This window comes from Amborella trichopoda, chromosome 6 (genome assembly GCF_054954075.1).
Source record: "Amborella trichopoda isolate Santa Cruz 75 chromosome 6, AtrichopodaSantaCruz75HAP2 v2.0, whole genome shotgun sequence".
Lineage (NCBI taxonomy): Eukaryota > Viridiplantae > Streptophyta > Magnoliopsida > Amborellales > Amborellaceae > Amborella > Amborella trichopoda.
The window spans coordinates 653,466-676,089 of record NC_142341.1 but is presented as its reverse complement, the minus strand read 5'-3'; the positions used below and the strand labels follow the sequence as shown (position 1 = coordinate 676,089).

The window sequence follows — 22,624 nt, the reverse complement described above, 5'->3', positions numbered from 1 at the left end:
GATTCTTTTGTTTGGGTACAATACCACCACACATAGCGACACAGGTTTTTCTGGAATCTTCTTCTTGTTTGTTGACAATTGACTACATTGATAGAGACTTTGATCTTTGTTTCTTAATTGGTTAGAAAGATGAACTTTAAAAATAATATATATATATATATATATATATATATATATATATATATATGGAATACGCAACACCTATAGGCAAAACTGAATGATGTTTTCGCCTATAGGCTCATCACCGTCGGAAAAAATCAAGCAGCACCTAACCTGTCCGTGGCGGTACCGTCCCGGCCCTAGTCCATGAGTCACCGTGATGGTCTAAAAATCACGCGGAACAACAAATCGGCTCAATAAACCGCCACATACAGGTGAAACACTATAGCACTTTGCCCATGGGCGTTTTTTAGATTTTTCCCCCCTCTCTCTCTCTCTCTTTATATATATATATATATATATATATATATATATATATATATATATATATATATATATATATATATATATATATATACTACTTATAGAAAAGCAGTCAAATCTTGTTCTTCATGGCATGAGATATCCAACACCCTATACCATTAAAAAAAAGAAAAAGAACAAATACCATCAATATGTAGGGAGGTAATGCATATCCATGTACACAGAAGTAGAATAGCGTCCAGTGTGCCAAGCTACCGTGTTGACTGATGTTTTCATCCTAGTTTTCGCAGCTTTGTAACAAAGAGCATGCATGATGATGAGACCCTAGTTATCGCATACTATAAAGAACGGGCGACAGACCCCACCTTTCTTTACTTTGCGCATAGCCTCAAGGAGGTCAAACGCTAAATTACAGTTTGTTGGATATCCGCAATTAAGTTTTTCTAGGCTTACTAGTTTCTTCACTTCTCTTTTCGATATTATTTTTTGCCATCAAGGTATGTGATTGAACACCCTTTCATTTTTATGAGATGTAGTTCAACAGTTCTGACATCCATGTTTCTTGCTATATTATTGCAATAACAGTAGACAGACGATTTTTTGGTGATTTTCAAGGGAATAAACAATAAGACTATTTTTGTCGACATAACGAGATCAAAACACAATGTCATTGGAACAAGCTAAAAATGTACCAAAACTTACATCCCCACCTCCTCTTTTGGCTACATCCTTATCTCCTCTCTTTCACCAGCTCTGGGTCCCTGAGAGTGCAAAATGAGACATTAGCAGCAAACCCAACTAGAGATTTGGAAAGAGACTTTTTTGGGGGGGGGAAGATGTGCATATTGGTCCAAAACTAATCAAGATATTTCGGGATTTGGGGTCACAAATTTTGAAAGAAGTCCTTTTACAATGGCCCACCTTCCAGGCTTGTGGCAGAGCTAGTTCCAAATTTTCACAATTTCTCTCTTCTTCCTTATTAAAAAGGTTAATAAAGCATTTTTCAAAATCGAATTCCGATGATATTTGCTAAAAGTAGCAGGTTCATACCATAAGAAATATGAATCAAGAATCATTAACCAAAGGTTGGGATGCATTATATACACCTTTGAATATGATCGAGAATGAGAAGCCTAGGCCCTGGAGGGATCTTCACATCTCTAAGAGCACTGCAAAGAACAATATGAGAAGTTAAAAGAGGTTATAATGGATCTCATGTAAAGACTATTGCAAAATGAAAGAACCAGGGAGAATGCCTCGACTTACTTGTCATTGAGTAGAGGTAGCGTACGATCAGTTAGCAGACCTTTCTTGAAGTTACTCTCATAGTTTTGAAGTCCAAGGTTTGTCAACATGTTTCTCGTCCTGGTGTAATAGACATCCTCTACTGGTGGCTGAGAGAATTTCTGACCTAACTGTAAACAGAAAGAACAAGATAATCGTCAACAATTTCCAAGGAAAAGAAAACAAATACATTTCCATGAATGTCTATCACAAATTTCAAGTTGCTTATATTCTGTTTCCTCTCAGTAATAATTTAATTTCAAATCTTGGATCTAAAAGAAAGGGTCGCAACATCCATCGTGAATTGACAAGCAAATGTTTAATGGAGAAAAATAATGGGGGAAATCAGCTTTGTTTGTCAGCTTTTGTATGCAGTCTAGAAACTGTAGCGCATTGTTTAAAGAGAACTGAGTCTTGTAACTTTTTGCAAGTCAAGATAAAAGGAATAACTTCTCAGTCAAGTACTAATGCAAAATAGAGAGAAAAGGCATTTGAAGCATATCCTTAAAGAAATGCATATGGAAGTGATAATGTCGAGAAAAGTGTGCATATAGTAAAGCTTAAAAACTCTGCATTAGCAAGTACTTAAACAAAATTGAATTTAAAATAAGTCTTTCAAACTAATGCGTAAGCAGTCTTCAAAAACACAGAGGCAGCCGCCCAAAAACAACTTGAAGGGAGGGGAGGGGAGGGGAGGGGAGGGGGCCATTTGGGCAGAGTAGGGGTGTATATATATATATATATATATATATATATATATATATGGGTGAGGTTCCTGTAAGGTGTCAACCTTTTACTATTGAAGTAAGTTGCACATCAAAACTATGCCGAAAATGCAGTTTCGGTGCCGCAAAGCCTTACAATGATAAGATCTATTGTTTCTCTCAACTATGAAATTTAAAGTTTCAGAAATGGTGAAGATAAAGCAGACCTATAAACACTTGAAAATCTTTAAAATGGATGGCCTAGATATTGTATTAGAATATTAACTATTTTTAGGACTAGAAATACCATTTTTTAATGTCTACGAATCTCAAGGTCGAGATGATCAATTTGAGGGTTTTCCAGCATAGGAAAATCCTTTTCTGATAGTAGTTTTAGGTGCACCTTACGCGTGAAGTATAAGGTTGACACCTTATACAAACTTTTTCCTATATATATTAGCCGACCCCAAATAGATGGGATAAGGCTCTCATGGTAATTATACATGTATATATGTAGGGTGTGGTTTGTATAAGACTGAGGCTTTAAACAATCAAAGTAAGGTGCACCTTCAAATAGTGTTGAAAGATGCTTTAAAAATGGAAATCTTTGTGATGGCCTGCAAATTTATTTTCATCTCTAATCATAAAATTTAACGTTTAAAAAATAATATAGACCGAACCAATCTATGAACACTTGAAAATCTCAAAAATTGATGGTCCATAAAATACATTACAAGATGCACTATTTTCTACACAGGAAATGCATTTTTTCACATGTCCATATATCTTGAGGTCGAGATGATTGATTTAAGAACTTTAGGCATTGAAACAACCTCTTCTAGTGAATTTTTGAGGTTTTACCTTAATTTGACTGTTTAGGGCATCACTTTACAAAAACTTCCTTCATATCTATATATATATATATATATAGGAAGATGCTACTGTTAGCCGGTGGGCTAACAAGAAGATATGAGCCCAATGGCCCAGATTGAATCTGAACCAATCTGACTGTCATGACCTCATTTCGTGTTTGAATTTTAATTTTTTTCTACAAATTCAAATCACTTGAAATTTTAGACATGCGTTCTTCTCATCAAGGAGCACTTAATAAAAATATTTAAAAAATAATTCGCAAAAACAATATTGACAAAAAAACCCCCGAAATATTTTAGGGGTATTTTGGTCACTTTATTTCATGTTAAATATTTTTTTGATATTTTTATTAGATTCTCTTATTTTTGAAGAACACATGCCGAAAATTTCAAGTGATTTGGATTTGTAGAAAAAAAATTAAAATTCAAACACGAAATGAGGTCATGACCGTCAGATCGGCCCATACCGGTCATGTTAGTCCCAAACCCGACTAAAGGAGGAGGGTTGTGTTAGGTAGGCAGTAGGCAACTAGTGGAAAACTTTGCGATATCTTTTCATGAATCCTGAATTACTGGAATATTGGGTCGTTGAGATAAGGATGTTGAGATGGATGAGTGGTAAGACAAGAAAGAATAGAATTCAGAATGAAAACATTCGAGAAGATCTAAGTATGACTTCAATAGCGATAAGATGAGGGAAACCTTCAAGGGTGTTTTGGTTAATTTATTTTTTATAAAGTATTTTTTAATATTTTAATTAGGTACGCCTATTTTTCAATAGTAGACGCTCCAACTTCAAGTGATTTGAATTTGCAGAAAAAACTAAAATTCAAAGCTGAAACACGAGTGCAACGCTGTTTGATTGTCCAAGATTCAATCAGGGCCATTGAGCTTATACAATTACATCAGCCCTTGGGCTGACACATTGTTTTTCTTATATACATACATATATATATATATATATATATATATATATATATATATAACAACTTCTAGTGAAAGTTTAGAGGTAGGCCTAATTTGATTGTTTAGAGCTTAGGCTCTATATAAACTTTTCCCATATATATATATATATATATATATATAAGAACAAAAAGCATAAACAGACACTTACATCTTACATATTATTACAATAACTGGAGAACAACTTCCAGTTGTGAGGACAATACGATGGGAGTGTGTAGAAATTACAGTCGCACATAATAAAACAGAGATAATTAAAGACTAGGATAAGAGAGAACCTGGTTGTGATTGAAGCAAAAAAAAGATAAGGATATGTTCAAACTGACAAAATGAGCTGTAAGGTCAGGACAGCATAGGTGGAGCCGGAGTGAAGGTCGAGAAGGTTTTTAGAAGAAGAGAGCTTAGAAGAGTAAAGAGCTTGTGAGAGAAGAAGAGAGCAAAGAGCTTTCGAGCGCTTCGAGACCTGCTGAGAATGAGGAGTCATGCCTCCTTTTATAGGCGAAGGCGGATGAAAAGGTCGTGGCAAAAGAAGATGCCGAAGAGACAAGGATGGGAAGAAAAGAGGAGAGAAAAGACGTAAAGAAAAAGAAAGATGCTTGATTTGACTTAAAGAAGCATCTGTAATAATAATTGTTTGTCTTTTATGTCGGCAGCACAGTGGTCTGGTACGGCGAGTATCCTGAAACAGTATCTTGATGGTGACATAAGGTGACATGGTACGGGTGGGAATCTTTATGTCGGTGCATGAGGTGGCATGGCTGAGAATCTGCTTTATCAGGTCAGGCTTCTTTATGGTTTTTGGCTGAACTCATTGGGGTCTTCTTCTTCATCCGGGTCTGTTTCTTCCAACGGAAAGTATCGATTGGCACGGTTGGGAGATGATTGAACTGTTTCATCTGAAGAAACTGGGTTGCGGCCTGCTTCAGCAAATATTTTTTGCATTTGTTGTTCAAGAGTTTCTTTGGTGGCATAGGGATTGGTTTGGAGCATATTTCTGAGATATGTACGGAAGTTAAATGAAGTGTTGGCGGTAGCAGTATTATAAGTAGTAGGATTGGGATTATAAATAGGTTTCTCTAGTGGTATTCTTTTGGGTACAATAGTATTGAGATCCATGTTGAAAATATCCCACCACTTTACAGAGATGGTTTTTCCCAAGCGAGGAATATAGGTAAAATCGGCTGTATTATTAGAAGTCAATGAGTATTCCCATTTCATAATCCATGGGAGTTGATATAAGGTGACAAAATATAAATGTGGTTCAATATTGCTATCAATCTTATTGAATAATTCAAATTGCTCATGTGCTTTCTTAAAAGCAGGAGGTAAAATATCACTTTTAGAACCCCATATAAGAAACCAGTTTTTGAACCAACTCCGGAATTGGATGTACCAACTATGAGTATTATTTGGATTTTGATAGGAAAATGTTTTATGCCATGCCTCAATATACTCTGCATACTTATAATATTTATAAGAAAAGTCTGGATTATCTAATTTTTTCCCTTGGGTGAGGTTGCAACCCCACTCCTCATAGGATAAAATCTTTTTTATTTGCATTTTAGAGTATGCAATAACTCTTGTATTTTGTTGATAATAATGGACCGCTGAGACGGACCCTACTTCTATTAATATGGCTTCATAGTATTCTCGGGTTTTAACTCCATTTGTGGGATTGAGATGGTTGATCAAATAAAGAGGAGCAAGTTTGGTTGGGTTCATATGGGTATGTTGATCCTCGATGGTTATATCCATGAGAAAAGCCGCTTTTGTAAATGTGGAACGAGGAGCATTTGGATTAGGCCTTTGGGATGGCCTAGACTGAGCCGATGTAAAAGCTGGGGTTGATGTATTATGTTCTGGGTAGGTTATTTGATGTATAAGTGAAATGGATGGTGAGAGAGTAGCCAACGGCAGACTTTCAAGTAATGATGGTACTATATCAAGAGGGCGTTTCTCGCTGTGAGAATTGCTGCAAGTGCCCATTGTAGTGGATAAGTCAGGCGTATTATTTTTATTAGCTGCAAAGAGCTGTAGTGCAAGTGAGAGTGGTGTATCGTCGTTGGCGTCAGTGTGGCCCTCCCTGCAAAAATTCACGGGTAAGAAAATCAGGTAAGGAATTAGAAGAGTCGTGCAGATGTTCAATAGTGAAATCGAAAGCAGAGAGAATCGCCTGCCAGCGAGCAAAAATTTGTTTGGAAACAAGATTGTGAATATCTTTTTGCAGAATATCTTTTGCTGCCTTGCAGTCTGTGCGAATAAGAAAGCTTTGATTGAGAATATCGCTTTGAAATTTTGTTACACAATGAACAATGGCAAGGACTTCCTTTTTGACGGTAGAATAGTTTTGTTGGGTTGAATTCCAGGCCTTAGAAGTATACCTGAGGAGTTGTTCATGGTTATCAACCTGTTGTTTTAGGATTCCTCCTAAACCCAACTCTGAAGCATCACATTCAATTATTTTAAATGCAGTAGGGTTAGGAAGAGAAAGGCAAGGTAAAGATTTGACTTTTTGTTTAATTATTTGTACCGCCTTGGTATGAACAATTGTCCAAGGTGGAGGATTCTTTTTCAATCGATCATGCAATGGTTTGGCATCAATAGCAAGGTTTTGATAGAAATCAATAACATAATTTAAACAACCTAAAAATCTTTGAAGTTCTTTTTTATCTAACATTTTATCTGGAAATTTATCAGCAAATTGAATTGAGCGATTTATGGGAATAATAGTGCCATGATGAATATTATGTCCTAAAAATCTAATAGTAGTTTGGAACAATTTAATCTTTTTAGCCGATACTAATAATCCTAATTTAATCTTTTTACCCGATACTACTAATCCTGCATGCGTTACTGCATGTATAAAAGTATTAATGTGTTTAAAATGTTCTACGATGGATTATGAAAAAATAAGGACATCATCAATATAAACAATCATAAATTTATAATAAGCATTGAAAACATCATTCATTATTTTCTGGAATTCCGATGGAGCATTTTTTAATCCAAAAGGCATAACATTCCATTCATATTGTCCAAATGGAACATTAAATGCTGTTTTATATTTATCTTCTTCTTTAATTTGGATCTGCCAGTATCCTGACTTCATATCAAATTTAGAAAAGATACAAGCATTAGCTACTCTATCTAATAAATCTTTTTTATTGGGAATGAGATATCTTATCCATTGTAATACTTTATTTAATGGCTTACAATTAATAACAAGTCTAGGAACTCCACGTTCTTTTTCAGCATTTTTATTGACATAAAAAGCTGCGCAACTCCATGGTGATAGACTTGGTCTAATTAGTTTTTTAGTTTGGAGTTTCAGAAATTTCTTTTCTGCACATATCTAATAGTGTAGTATTTATTTGAATTGGTCTTGCTTTTGTAGGAATTTGTCTTTCATCAAATCCTGGTTCATATGGAAGACTTATACTATGTTTCTTCCTTTCCCAAAAAGCATTAGGATGTTCACTACAAATGGAAGTTTCGATTGTTGTTGGAGTTCTTGAATTTTGTTTACAATAAATGGGTCTTGTAATTGTTCTTCTATATGCTTATATCTAATTTCTTGTTTTAACGTGCAGAGAAAATTTTCTTTGTTTTTCAATTGGATTTTAACATTATTTATTTCTTTTAGTTTTGGTTTATTAATAAACTCAAATTTTAGAGGGATGTTTTGGTAAGTGGATGTTATCCCTGTATGGTCTATGGAAAGAGGATATAGTAATGCAAGAAATGTACACCTAGAATTACTGTCTGACTTAGTCCTTTGACCATAATAAAAGGTGTTTGGATACATTGTTGGTTATTACAAACAGAAGCATTTGATAATTTATAATTGATAAAACGCCTGCTGCCATCAGCAGTATGTAGTATTTGAGTTGTTTTGTCAAAATACTTGGTTGGTACAAGTCCTTCATTTATACAATTGAGATCAACACCTGAGTCTATTAATGCTGAAGTTTGGAATTTATAGTCTTCTGCTACTATAATGGTAACTAGTACAAACCATTTTTGTGTAATGATTCTATCAATGAGATTGACAGAAGTAGGACTATCATTTACCAAAACTGGTTTACTCTATGAAGATTCTAGAGTTTCCATTTTTTCTTCTGGACTAGGAGAGAAAGGAGCATATGTTGTAACTAAATGATTAAACTCTAATTCGTCTGTATCCGAATTGTGATTAGATAAATTTTGTAATTCTAAAATTTTTATTCTGTTTTTAGCTGTAGTACTTCTTTTTTTACTTCATTTATCTCTTGTTTTAATTCTGAAATGGAAGGTTCTTTTTGGACAGTCATATGTTGTTCACTTACTCTTTTCATAATGGCTGCAAAATTATATTCATCTTGGGTTTTGACTATAGGAGGTGGTTTTGGTTTTGTTTTTGCTAGATTAATAAATTTAGTAATTACAGATCTTTTTTCTTCGGGATCTGTGATGTTTTCTATGAGATCTACAATTAAATTATCTTCCTGTGTTATTGTATGGAGATTATGTGTTTGAATTGGACAAGCACACGATGCTTCTTCCATAAGATTGGATGAACTTGTATCTGATGCGAAAGAGGAATCTGAAGAATCTGTCCATTCAACTTGTATATTTCCTAATAAAGATTCAGTTGAATTTGTAGTAGATGAGGATGTATTATCATAATTGATAATATTATATATTTTGGTTTTTAATGACTCATCCAAGTGTAAAGCATCTATCTTCTTTTTTAATTTACATTGGTGCTTATAATGTCCAAGTTTTCCACATTTGTAACATACAGGTATTTTTTTTTTATGTTTGTCATGAGGCTTAAATTTCTTTATAAACTTTTGTTTTTTAGACTTTTTATATTTTTTATGTGATTTGTCTGGTCGAAATTTGTCTTTATGGTATTTTTTCTTTTTCTTATACAATTTTTCTGGTTTATTTTTGTGATCTATGTGATAACCAAACTGTTCGCAAAAATCACCAAGCTCTTTTCGTTTAGTAATTTGTGTTTTGTCGAGTTGGCGTTTGAGTTTCAGGTCTGTGCATAAGACTAATCCTTCAGCACATATTTTTGCTGATAATTCACCTAATGTACAAGCAGAATAAATAATAACTCCGTTATGTTTCTTTCTTAATCTTTCTTTGACCTTTTCAGCAAATAAGTAGGGAAGACCAGCAATGAACTTTTCCTTCCAATGATCAAGCTGGCAGTCTTCTCTTATTATAGTCTTGAAAAGAATACATCTTTATACCATTTATAATGGGATAGGGTAGGACATCTTCGATTTGACAACAAATCTTCTGATCTTGCTGCTAATGAGGATGTACTGCCTATAAAATGTAGGGTGATAGTATAAATCAAAGTATTTACAACATCACTTTCTGTATAAATTATTTATTGATTATGTTCATTTCTAGCTGTCCATTGTCTGGTGTTGGTTAGGATTTTATTTTTTGTTTCATCATCAACATAAAAATCCCACCAGCCTTTTAGCCATCCTGTAAATCCATTGACTATTGCTTTGGCAACCTCTTGATCAGGGTTGCCAGCTATTTTATTGGCTGATGCAAACATAGTCATACGTCGCATTACATCTAATATTTTTAAATCAAATAAGCCATCAATAGTCCAATTTACAATTGATCTGCCGGAATATGATACTGCCTGTTGTATAGCATCTTCTTCTAATTGGCCATCAACAGGTGTAGGTCTTTTATAATACAGTAAAGCTGTAATTGGTTTCCATGATTTACCATATGCTATTCGATTGAGATCTTTGGTTGAGGTATCCATAAAAGCTAGTTCTCTATTATGCAAGTTATCTATTATGGTTGGTTCTTCTTCTTGAAGCATTAAATTATCATGCTCAGGAATCTTCTGTTTACCTTTATCGGATGATTCTGGGACTCTAGGTATGGGTACAGGGAGATTTATTTTTAGAGAGGGGATTCCTTTGATATTCAATTGAGCTAATTTGGAGATTAACTGATCCATTAAGGTTTTGTTATCTTCTCCAATATGAAATTTAGTTTTATTGAGTTCTGGAGGAGGTTTGAACAAAACAGCTTTAGGAACACGACGGATTACTATTTGAGGTTGCAGAGTAATTAATTTTTCTATGCGTTCTGCCTGTTTTCCTAAGGATTGCATATATAAATTTGTATAATTGTTTTGTTCCAATAAATGGGGTATTAATTCATGCTTTTTACCTATGTCTTTGGGTATAACCTTATAAAGTGTTGCGATAATCTCGTATAAGGTCTGTGGTGGTTCTCCTTTTAAAGGTGGAGATTTTGTACCTTTGAGTACTATACTTTTCTCAGGTGGATGAATACTTTAAGTACTAGTTCCATCCGTACTTGTATAAGTTTTTTCTTCTATTGTTTGAATATCAAATTGATGAATTTGGATATTATATTGAGTACATATGTCTTGTAACCATATAAAAAATCCTTTAATTCGTTTTTCTTTCTTTAGGAATTTATTATATTTTTTATGAAATATTTCTATTAATCTAGGTTGAAAAGCTTTGAGATACCATTCTCTAATTCCTTGATTTTCTGATGCCGAGCAATCATTTTTTAGATATTCGATATCTACTTTTTCCTTTTTTGATGTTAGGAGATATTTATCTATTTCCATATCTTCGACTTGTAGGGTTAATATGTGAAAATCAGCTATATCTGGTTCAGATGTATAAGTAGGTATAACCACATGATCTGCTGTTCTCTTTGTTCCTTTTAATTGTAAATCTGAGGATCCTGTATGTGTTGCTGGAGGAAGAATGATTATTTCTGGGGTTGTATGACAAGATTTTCTTGCTGGAATTATTGGTTTTCTAATTCTTTTTCTATTTGTCTCTAAGTCATCTTGTACTAATCGTCTATTAGTTTGAAATTTTATTTCTATATGACCATTTTGATGTTCAATAATTTGATTAAGGATATTATTTATTGGTACCTCTTTTGGTTGGTTGTCATTTTGAATTGACCATGACTAGGGTAGAATAATATCTGACCATGCAATAGTTCTTAGAATAATGGTGTTTGATTTTTCTATATTTGTTTGAAATAATACAGTTTGTTTGTCGTATCTGCTTGCATAATATTAGGACAAAGAGTATTCATGACTATATAATAGATACGATATACAATGGCTAAGTTTTGAGATCCAAGAGTCGTATGGAATCCGTGGGTTTTAAGATTTATTGTTAATATATCTAGGATATTAGGGTATGTTAATGAAACATAAAAATTTGGAAAACAATTAAAGTAAATGGGTCCACTACAAAGGCTGGATTCAACCATACCTAGAAGGGAGTCCGAAAACTTCTTGTGCCTCGTATCTATTAGGCGTACGAGCACTGAATTGTTTAAACTCAAACGGGTTAAAGGTTTTATTGCTATTTGTATAAGTCCAATATGTAAATATTTATAATTATTTTCTTTATGTTTTTCCATATTTATAAATATTTACATATTGGACTTATACAAATAGCAATAAAACCTTTAACCCGTTTGAGTTTAAACAATTCAGTAACGCATGCAGGATTAGTAGTATCAGCTAAAAAGATTAAATTAGGATTAGTAGTATCGGCTAAAAAGATTAAATTGTTCCAAACTACTATTAGATTTTCAAGACATAATATTCATCATGGCACTATTATTCCCATAAATCGCTCAATTCAATTTGCTGATAAATTTCCAGATAAAATGTTAGATAAAAAAGAACTTCAAAGATTTTTAGGTTGTTTAAATTATGTTATTGATTTCTATCAAAACCTTGCTATTGATGCCAAACCATTACATGATCGATTGAAAAAGAATCCTCCACCTTGGACAATTGTTCATACCAAGGCGGTACAAATAATTAAACAAAAAGTCAAATCTTTACCTTGCCTTTCTCTTCTTAACCCTACTGCATTTAAAATAATTGAATGTGATGCTTCAGAGTTGGGTTTAGGAGGAATCCTAAAACAACAGGTTGATAACCATGAACAACTCCTCAGGTATACTTCTAAGGCCTGGAATTCAACCCAACAAAACTATTCTACCGTCAAAAAGGAACTCCTTGCCATTGTTCATTATGTAACAAAATTTCAATGCGATATTCTCAATCAAAGCTTTCTTATTCGCACAGACTGCAAGGCAGCAAAAGATATTCTGCAAAAAGATATTCACAATCTTGTTTCCAAACAAATTTTTGCTCGCTGGCAGGCGATTCTCTCTGCTTTCGATTTCACTATTGAACATCTGCACGGCTCTTCTAATTCCTTACCTGATTTTCTTACCCGTGAATTTTTGCAGGGAGGGCCACACTGACGCCAACGACGATACACCACTCTCACTTGCACTACAGCTCTTTGCAGCTAATAAAAATAATACGCTGATTTATCCACTACAATGGGCACTCGCAGCAATTCTCACAGCGAGAAACGCCCTCTTGATATAGTACCATCATTACTTGAAAGTCTACCCTTGGCTACTCTCTCACCATCCATTTCACTTATACATCAAATAACCTACCCGGAACATAATACATCAACCCCAGCTTTTACACCGGCTCAATCTAGGCCATCCCAAAGGCCTAATCCAAATGCTCCTCGTTCCACATTTACAGAAGCAGCTTTTCTCATGGATATAACCATCGAGAATCAACATACCCATATGAACCCAACCAAACTTGCTCCTCTTTATTTGATCAACCATCTCAATCTCACAAATGGAGTTAAAACCCGAGAATACTATGAAGCCATATTAATGGAAGTAGGGTCCGTCTCAGCGGTCCATTATTATCAACAAAATACAAGAGTTATTGCATACTCTAAAATGCAAATAAAAAAGATTTTATCCTATGAGGAGCGGGGTTGCAACCCCACCCAAGGGAAAAAATTAGATAATCCAGACTTTTCCTATAAATATTATAAGTATACAGAGTATATTGAGGCATGGCATAAAACATTTTCCTATCAAAATCCAAATAATACTCATAGCTGGTACATCCAATTCCGGATGCTTCTATTTGAACGTTTTCCTAGTTAGTTCAAAAACTGGTTTCTTATATGGGGTTCTAAAAGTGATATTTTACCTCCTGCTTTTAATAAAGCACATGAGCAATTTGAATTATTCAATAAGATTGATAGCAATATTGATCCACATTTATATTTTGTCACCTTATATCAACTCCCATGGATTATGAAATGGGAATACTCATTGACTTCTAATAATACAGCCGATTTTACCTATATTCCTCGCTTGGGAAAAACCATCTCTATAAAGTGGTGGGATATTTTCAACATGGATCCCAATACTATTGTACCCAAAAGAATACCACCAGAGAAACCTATTTATAATCCCAATCCTACTACTTATAATACTGCTACCGCCAACACTTCATTTGACTTCCGTACATATCTCAGAAATACGCTCCAAACCAATCCCCATGCCACCAAAGAAACTCTTGAACAACAAATGCGAGAAATATTTGCTGAAGCAGGCCGCAACCCAGTTCCTTCAGATGAAACAGTTCAATCATCTCCCAACCGTGCCAATCGATATTTTCCGTTGGAAGAAACAGACCCGGATGAAGAAGATGAAGAAGAAGACCCCAATGAGTTCAGCCAAAAACCATAAGAATACTATGAAGCCATATTAATGGAAACAGCGTCCGTCTCTGCGATCCATTATTATCAACAAAATACAAAAGTTATTGCATACTCTAAAATGCAAATAACAAAGATTTTATCCTATGAGGAGTGGGGTTGCAACCCCACCCAAGGAAAAAAATTAGATAATCCAGACTTTTCCTATATTTATTATAAGTATGCAGACTATATTGAGGCATGGCATAAAACATTTTCCTATCAAAATCCAAATAATACTCATAGTTGGTACATCCAATTCCGAATGCTTCTATTTGAACGTTTTCCTAGTTGGTTCAAAAACTGGTTTCTTATATGGGGTTCTAAAAGTGATATTTTACCTCCTGCTTTTAAGAAAGCACATGAGCAATTTGAATTATTCAATAAGATTGATAGCAATATTGATCCACATTTATATTTTGTCACCTTATATCAACTCCCATGGATTATGAAATGGGAATACTCTGTGACTTCTAATAATACAGCCGATTATACCTATATCCCTCGCTTGGAAAAAACCATCTCTGTAAAGTGGTGGGATATTTTCAACATGGATCCCAATACTATTGTACCCAAAAAAATACCACCAGAGAAACCTATTTATAATCCCAATCCTACTACTTATAATACTGCTACCGCCAACACTTCATTTGACTTCCGTACATATCTCAAAAATATGCTCCAAACCAATCCCCATGCCACCAAAGAAACTCTTGAACAACAAATGCGAGAAATATTTGCTAAAGCAGGCCGCAACCCAGTTTCTTCAAATGAAACAGTTCAATCATCTCCCAACCGTGCCAATCGATATTTTCCGTTGGAAGAAATAGACCCGGATGAAGAAGATGAAGAAGAAGACCCCAATGAGTTCAGCCAAAAACCATAAGAATACTATGAAGTCATATTAATGGAAACAGGGTCCATCTCTGCGGTCCATTATTATCAACAAAATACAAGAGTTATTGCATACTCTAAAATGCAAATAAAAAAGATTTTATCCTATGAGGAGTGGGGTTGCAACCCCACCCAAGGGAAAAAATTAGATAATTCAGACTTTTCCTATAAATATTATAAGTATGCAGAGTATATTGAGGCATGGCATAAAACATTTTCCTATCAAAATCCAAATAATACTCGTAGTTGGTACATCCAATTCCGGATGCTTATATTTGAACGTTTCCCTAGTTGGTTCAAAAACTGGTTTCTTATATGGGGTTCTAAAAGTGATATTTTACCTCTTGCTTTTAAGAAAGCACATGAGCAATTTGAATTATTCAATAAGATTGATAGCAATATTGATCCACATTTATATTTTATCACCTTATATCAACTCCCATGGATTATGAAATGGGAATACTAGGTTACTTTTAATAATACAGCCGATTATACCTATATCCCTCGCTTGGGAAAAACCATCTCTGTAAAGTGGTGGGATATTTTCAACATGGATCCCAATACTATTGTACCCAAAAGAATACCACCAGAGAAACCTATTTATAATCCCAATCCTACTACTTATAATACTTCTACCACCAACACTTCATTTGACTTCCGTACATATCTCAGAAATATGCTCCAAACCAATCCCCATGCCACCAAAGAAACTCTTGAACAACAAATGCGAGAAATATTTGCTGAAGCAGGCCGCAACCCAGTTTCTTCAGATGAAACAGTTCAATCATCTCCCAAACGTGCCATATATATACATATACATATATATATATATATATGGAAGAATCTACGAAACGCCTATAGGCAAAAATGAACGGTGTTTTCGCATATACGCTCATTACTGTCCGAAAAATTTGCGTGGTGTTGATAAAACGAGCAAGTCCGTGGCGGTACCATCACGAACATGCTAGGTCTGTGACGGTCAAAAAATTACACGGAAGCGACACGGACGTTACGCCATCCGTTGCAGGTCCGTTCAATAAATCGCCACAAACATAGCAAGTCCGTGGCAGGGCAAAAACACTATTCATTTTCTCCTATAGGCGTTTTTAGTGTTTTCTTATATATATCTATATATATATATATATATATAAATATATATATATATAGGAAAAGTCTTCCCAACGCCTATAGGTGAAAATGAACAGTGATTTCACCTACCCTCATCACCATCCAAAGTTCATCGCACGGTCACACTTGTCTGGTAGTATTTCATTTTTCATTTTTTTTCTACAAATCGGAATGACCTAAAATTTAAAGCGTATGTACATCTTAGTGAAGTGCACTTAATAAAAATATAAAAAAAATATAATTTGAAAAACAATGTTGACCAAAATACCCCTGAAACTTTCTGGAGGTATTTTGGTCAATTTTTTCCTGTAAAATATGTTTTTATATTTTTTTGTAGATTCACCTATTTTTGATGAACACATCCTTCAAATTTTAGGTCATTCCGATTTGCAGAAAAAAAATGAAAAATAAAACACTATCGGACAATCGTGACCGTACGATGAACTTTAGATGGTGAAGAGGATCGGCGAAATCACTATTCATTTTATCCTATAGGCGTTTTGTAGTATCTTCAATATATATATATATATATATATGTATGTATGTTAGGGTACTCCTACACATGCTGTATTTTCCTAATGTACTCAATATTTTTTGATATTTATTACCTTTGCTTTGTAATAAAATATTTTTCAAGCAAAGGCATTTTCTGTCATTAAGAGGGATACAATAGATATTTTTATGAGAAACTAGTTGTAATTAATGTGGCATGTGGGTGATATCACACCGCATGTGGAGGATGTCACTCTCCGCTATAATCAATAAATGTGTTTCATTTTATAAAGAATTTATATTGTCTTTGACTAATTACCTAAAACACCCCTAAATAATAAAGTGACCACATTGTAGAGTAAGGGTGTATTAAGTGTCAAAAAATATTGAGTACACTAAAGAAATACTCCATATGCAGGAGTACGCTAACACATATCTATATTCAATATTTTGGGTCAATAATCTAGGAGAATGAAGCGATTGAAGATGATGTTACGCATAGAATTAGAACTGGGTGGGCGAAGTGGAGATATGCATTTGGAGTTTTATGTGATCGCCGCATACCAATGAAACTAAATAGGAAGTTATATAAGATGACTGTAAGACTAGTCATGCTTGATAGAATGTTGGGTAATCAAGAAATAATACATTCATAGGATGAGTGTAGCTGAGATGGGGATGCTAAGATGGATAAGAAAGGACAGAATTCAAAATGAATACATATGAGGGAACTTAGGGGTGGCTCCAATAGGCAATAAAATGTGGGAAAGTAGAATCAAGCCATATGCAATGTAGACTTAGTACAACACCGTTAAGAGGGGCGAAGGTTCAAGTGGGAGGCTCTAGAAGCGGAAAAAGAAGGCCTAAAAGGGCATGGATGAAAGTAGTGAGAAGAGATATCGTGACTTACGGTTTGACTAAGAGTATGACCCATGATAGAGCAGAATGACGAAACAGGATTCAAGTAGCCTACCCCAAATAGTTGGAATAGGGCTCGAATGATGATGATGATTGATGATGACGATGACGATGATCATGATATATAAATAAATAAAAAAGGAACACTTTAGGGTGCCCTAGTATCTATGCGCCCGCCTCCATTTTTTGAACATTGCATAAAACAAAAACAATAAATGAAAGAATAAGAAATCATAACACATTTGACACAAAAATTCCAAACCCTAATTTGAGATTTCGTAATGCACCAACTTTTTCAAAATGAAATCAATGTAGGCCCAAATCAGTGACCTTTGGTTGCCAAAAGTTCTCTTCTGTGACCACTCCAAGCTCAAAAAAATATCTAGAAGTACATCTTTCTATTTTGCAAGAAATTGAAAATGTTGAAAATTTTTCGATTTTGAAAAAAAAAGAAAAATCTAAAAATCTAAGTTTTGGGAGAGTTTTTATCTCTCTAAAACATGAAAAAGGGGTTTTTGGAAAACCCTTTTCCCCATTTTTAGCAGGGGAAAAATACCTAAAATACCCTTGGCCATGGGCCTATATCCATCCTCAGCCAGCCTGCATCGAGGCACCACCTAAGCGCCCGCCCACCCGCCTTAAGGAGAGCGCCAAGGCCGACAACTAGATGCACGCCTGCCTAGGGAACCCACCTAGTGCGCAACTAGGTATTCTCATTTCCTTGCTGCCTAGGGCAGCTCCTATGTTTTACCCAAAGTTTAAAAAAATGCTAGGCGGCCGGCCTGGCGCCCGATGCCCAGCACCTAGGTAGGCACCCCGTAGTACAAGTTCTATATATATATATATATATATATATATGTGTGTCAATTTTGTAATTTATCGCATTTTAAAATATTGTATTATTATAAGATATTTTTTTATATACAAACATATGACATATCGCAAGTTGAGAACAAAGTCGTTCAAAATTCAAACCATAAAAAATTTAAAAGTCTAATAGGATATGTATTAGTAATAGTCTCCAACTCTCCATATTCCATAATAAGTGAAAAATGTTAGGAAGCTTCTTCAAACCACAAAAAATATTTTTGATTCTCAAAAATAGGTATAGCTAAGAGATTAAGGGTTTATGGAATTGTTCTTTTAATTTTAGGGGTTGAAAATAAACATTTTTGGGGGGATCAAAATTACCCCTTTTTCCCTTTTGATATCTATAAAAAAAAAAGAAAAGAAAAGGCCCATGTCCCTGGGCACCCGCCTAGCCGGCCTAGGTACATCCGCCTGTGTAGGGCCGCCTGGGTGTGGGCACGCGGTATTTTGGTTTTCCCTTTACAAAAAAACATTGGTTTTCCCTTTACAAAAAATCATTTTTACTTAAGCTTGTGCCAGTGTTTAAAGACTCCCTGAATCCCTAGTCCATGCCAAGTCTTAATTGAGTGTTAGGAAATAAAGTGAATATTCTAAATAATATCCAAGTTTTATAAGACTCGGTGAGGTGAGTCATACGAGTATTGAGCTAAGTTCGAGTTCTTAACCATTGGCCATAAACTCAAAAAAGCCTCTGAGTTGATCATTCTTCCATGTTTTCAAGTCAATTACCAGCAACACAGTAAAATACCACCACTCAATTACCAGCAACACAGTAAAATACCACCACTCAATTACCAGCAACACAGTAAAATACCACCACTATCATCTCTAGAGAGACAAGGTCAAACCCAGCTGCTCTTGGTTTATTCCTAGATTAACACACTTCCTTCAAATTAATCAGCGAACCATTTAGAACTTCTCTTTTTTGTTCTGTTTGCACTAGACTTTTCATTATATTTAATGGAACGATCAAATAATGTGAAATATCTATTTAAAAAAAAACCATCATGTCCTAGTCATACAAACCTTGAAAAGTCCACCTTGAACAAGAGCAAAGAAAAGCCCGGATGTAATGACATTGGCTGCCTGATTTGGACCCCCCATGCCACTGACTAATGAGAACATAGCCCCAGAACCAAAAGCAGCCACCATACTGCAGATTGGTTCAATATAAGCAGTTGTTAAGGTCACATTTCCAAGCAATTTGCAAAGTAGTAACAAGCTTAATTGTCAGTCCAATGAGCATTTCCACAAAAATTAACTTGAAGTAGGGAACATGTTACATAGCAAAGGTATATGTACACATGCTCCAGCATGCAAGCATAAAAAACAATGTACACTAAGTATGCAATTTAGATATAATATACTCTGTATATATTCCATGTGGAACGAAACATAAACAGGGATTTGTTTTACAATGAATTCTAAAGATAATTTCCTAACACAATGCTTATTTTGTTTCTGGATAAATTCCTAATGGAATTAAATTAATTAAAGAGAGGCTCAAAAGGTGCAGCCCATGAATGGAACATTTCTTGATTATCAGATTCTTAAAACCATGGCAAAGGACAGCATTAAACACCAATGGGAGAAACAGTTAAAACAGTAACATAAGGCATACCTAGACTGCACATCCTCCACCCCACGAATTCGTTTCATGACACAAGATATCCCTGCATTTACACCTGTCATGACCGCAAAGTTACGAGCTTGCACAAGAGGACCACCTGTAAGAGCCTGCATATATCACATTATTAACCTTATTCTTCTATTGGATACTGGAATTAACCATATGGCATTAAGAACAATACACTTTGAAATGATATCAATTTCTTGAAAGCAGTAGATATCATTGAGATTCTTTTCTTTATGCGCAGATCAAAGATAACACTATTGTTCCCTTGCCATTAGAAGGTAGAAGTGAATGAATCGACACATAAGCAGCAGAAATGGGAAATATGATATTACTTCTTAGTAGAGGCTGTGAAAGTGGGACATACAGGCAAAAATTTCAGAAGGAAAGAACTTCAAATATTCTCTAGTGCGGTGTATGCATCTTTAAAAAATCAATAAATAGATCCTTTTAAGCATTTCTATCCTTAATTCATAGACGATAATGTATTACAGTAGTCTAATAGCATAAAACTAGTCGAATCTCTTGAAAGCAATATATGTTGATTGAGATGAATACTGCAATAAATCAATTGCTTCATACAATAGATACCGAGCTTAGAATATGATAAAATCAAATAGGATTAAATCAATGCAAGCTAAGAGATATTACTGGAGATTCAATATGCTTTTAGCTATCAATATGTCACCAATATTGCCACCTTGCAAATAACCAGTCTAAAATAAAAGAGAGAAAAATTCACCATGAATCATTTATATCCACAAAATTTGCAAATTATAACCCAAAAAATCATATTCTTGCAGAAATAGACATCACTGAGCAAGAAACCAGAGAGAAGACAGAGATGCAACTATAGAGGAAAAAGGGCCACGCTTCCTGGGGCTTACCTGAGCTTGTTTGAGAGAAGCCATGGCCTGAGGGTTAAGCCCAGCCTGAGGAGCAGTGGGAAGAGAAGAAGTAGCATCAGCAGTTAGGGTTCCCATGAAAGCTCCAATGGCCGCCCCTTGCGCCGCACTTGTCACAGTAACAATGGCCGCCTCGACTGGCAAAGACTGCTTCGAAAGCCATGTCTTAAACCCTAACTCAAGCTCCTTCAACTTCGTCTGAACCTGAGCAATAGGACCAGGAGGAGGAATGGCCTTTGTTATCTCGACCATGCTTTGCCTGCCCTCCATTAAAGAGCAGAAGAGGGGGAGTTCTCAAGCTCAGAAGAAGGACCAAAAATGGCGATTAAGGTTTCATAGGCCAAACTATAATAAGAGAGCCTGAAACCAGAGAAGACTAGAAGAGGAGGGTTTATCAGAGTACACCAGAGGACGAGGTCGTGTCATGCCATAGGGTTTGAAAATTTCAGTTAAATTTCGGCGAAATTCGGTCTTGCCTTCCTGGGTTTGGCTCCTTCCTGCGGGGGTCTCACAGTTGGTGGACTGATTGCATTTAAGGGGTTAAAATAGGGATTGCGTATTAGCAGACAATGAACGATTGCTTCATGCGGGCTGGATTCTATTTGTACAAAATGTGGACTCCATTTGTACAATATGCGGTCTAGAGGTATTAAGCATCCATCTTTAGGTGGTTTATCTAAAAACAATTGAAATTAATGGTCCAATAAAATTATTATTTTTTATTTTTAAATTTTATTTATTTATTTTTATTCATGATCTCTATGTTAAACATTATATATTCTCTAAAAATTAGGATCAAATTTTATTTCAAAAATAAATTTATTAAAGAACCTACATTTCTACATGTGCAGGCTTGGTTGCATGCTAACCGCGTCCAAAGCCTATTTATATTAGGAAATTTGTGGCCCACGCCCTAGTTTTTCAAGCCAGGCCGGGTCGCCTGGCCCATTGCCATAACTACTTTAGCAATAGGAGTGACCTTTCCACATTTTACCTTGTGTCGTTTTTTCGGAACCAGCATTGTGGGTTGCCTAAGTGCCCACACTTTTTGATACTCGATACGTTACACCAGCTCATCAGAATGGTGTTGTGGTGATATCTAATGAATTTTGCCGGGGTTTAAGTTTATGATGCCCCAGGAAATTTATCAAAATATCCATGAGAACTGAACTATTCAATACTTACCTAGTTGCAACTATTCACATTCCCGATCATGTGTCTTTTCATAGGTATTTTTAAAAGGACCTGGTTTTTATGCGGCCATACCCGCATATGTACAAATGTGGACCTATTAATAAATCTATTTTTGAGATGGAGTTTTGGACTTAATTTTTAAGAACATGTAATCTCTAACATGGAGATCACGAATATGAAAATAAAATAAAAAAATTAAAAGTTAGAAATAATAATTCTAATAAGAAAAATTTGGACGGTTAGTTTCTGTTGTCTTCATGTTGAACACCTACTTGCATCTATATTTAAGATTGATGCTTTACACTTTTTGGACCGCATCTATAGTCATGAGGTCTAGCCCACATGAAATAATTTTCTTTTTAAAATTAATCAAAAGATATGGTAGATCAGCCCACATAAAACAATTTTCTTTTTAAAATTAATCAAAAGATATGATAGATCATTGATGGTCAAATAGCTGATCTCTCATAAGTATTTGAATAAATTGCCGTAAAGATTTTGATTAGCCTGCCTAGTATTAGCTTTAACTGTACTCGATGATTGAGAAGAAGGAATCAACATGCCTCATAAATGTTAGCTAACTAGTATTGACCATGTTCAATGGTTGGGCGCAATGTGTGGCTAACTTCTTTTAATGGTAACATATCAATAACTTTTTTTTCTTTTTTTTTTTGTCAAATTTCAAATATATTATTACCATCGTCAAAGCTTT

General features: G+C 34.9%; 1 protein-coding gene across 1 annotated transcript; it reads right to left on the bottom strand.

Moving 5' to 3' along the window:
* Positions 1–923: 923 nt before the first annotated feature.
* On the bottom strand, positions 924–21,080 carry LOC18434627 (chloroplastic import inner membrane translocase subunit HP30-2). The gene is made up of 6 exons (XM_006844694.4): positions 20,701–21,080; positions 19,802–19,917; positions 19,207–19,333; positions 1,690–1,838; positions 1,530–1,592; positions 924–1,184 (listed from the first exon to the last, which is right to left on the bottom strand). Exons 1-6 carry the CDS (start codon positions 20,986–20,988, stop codon positions 1,154–1,156), a joined length of 774 nt encoding a protein of 257 aa, XP_006844757.2. The 5' UTR covers positions 20,989–21,080; the 3' UTR covers positions 924–1,153.
* Between the last annotated feature and the right edge of the window lie 1,544 nt (positions 21,081–22,624).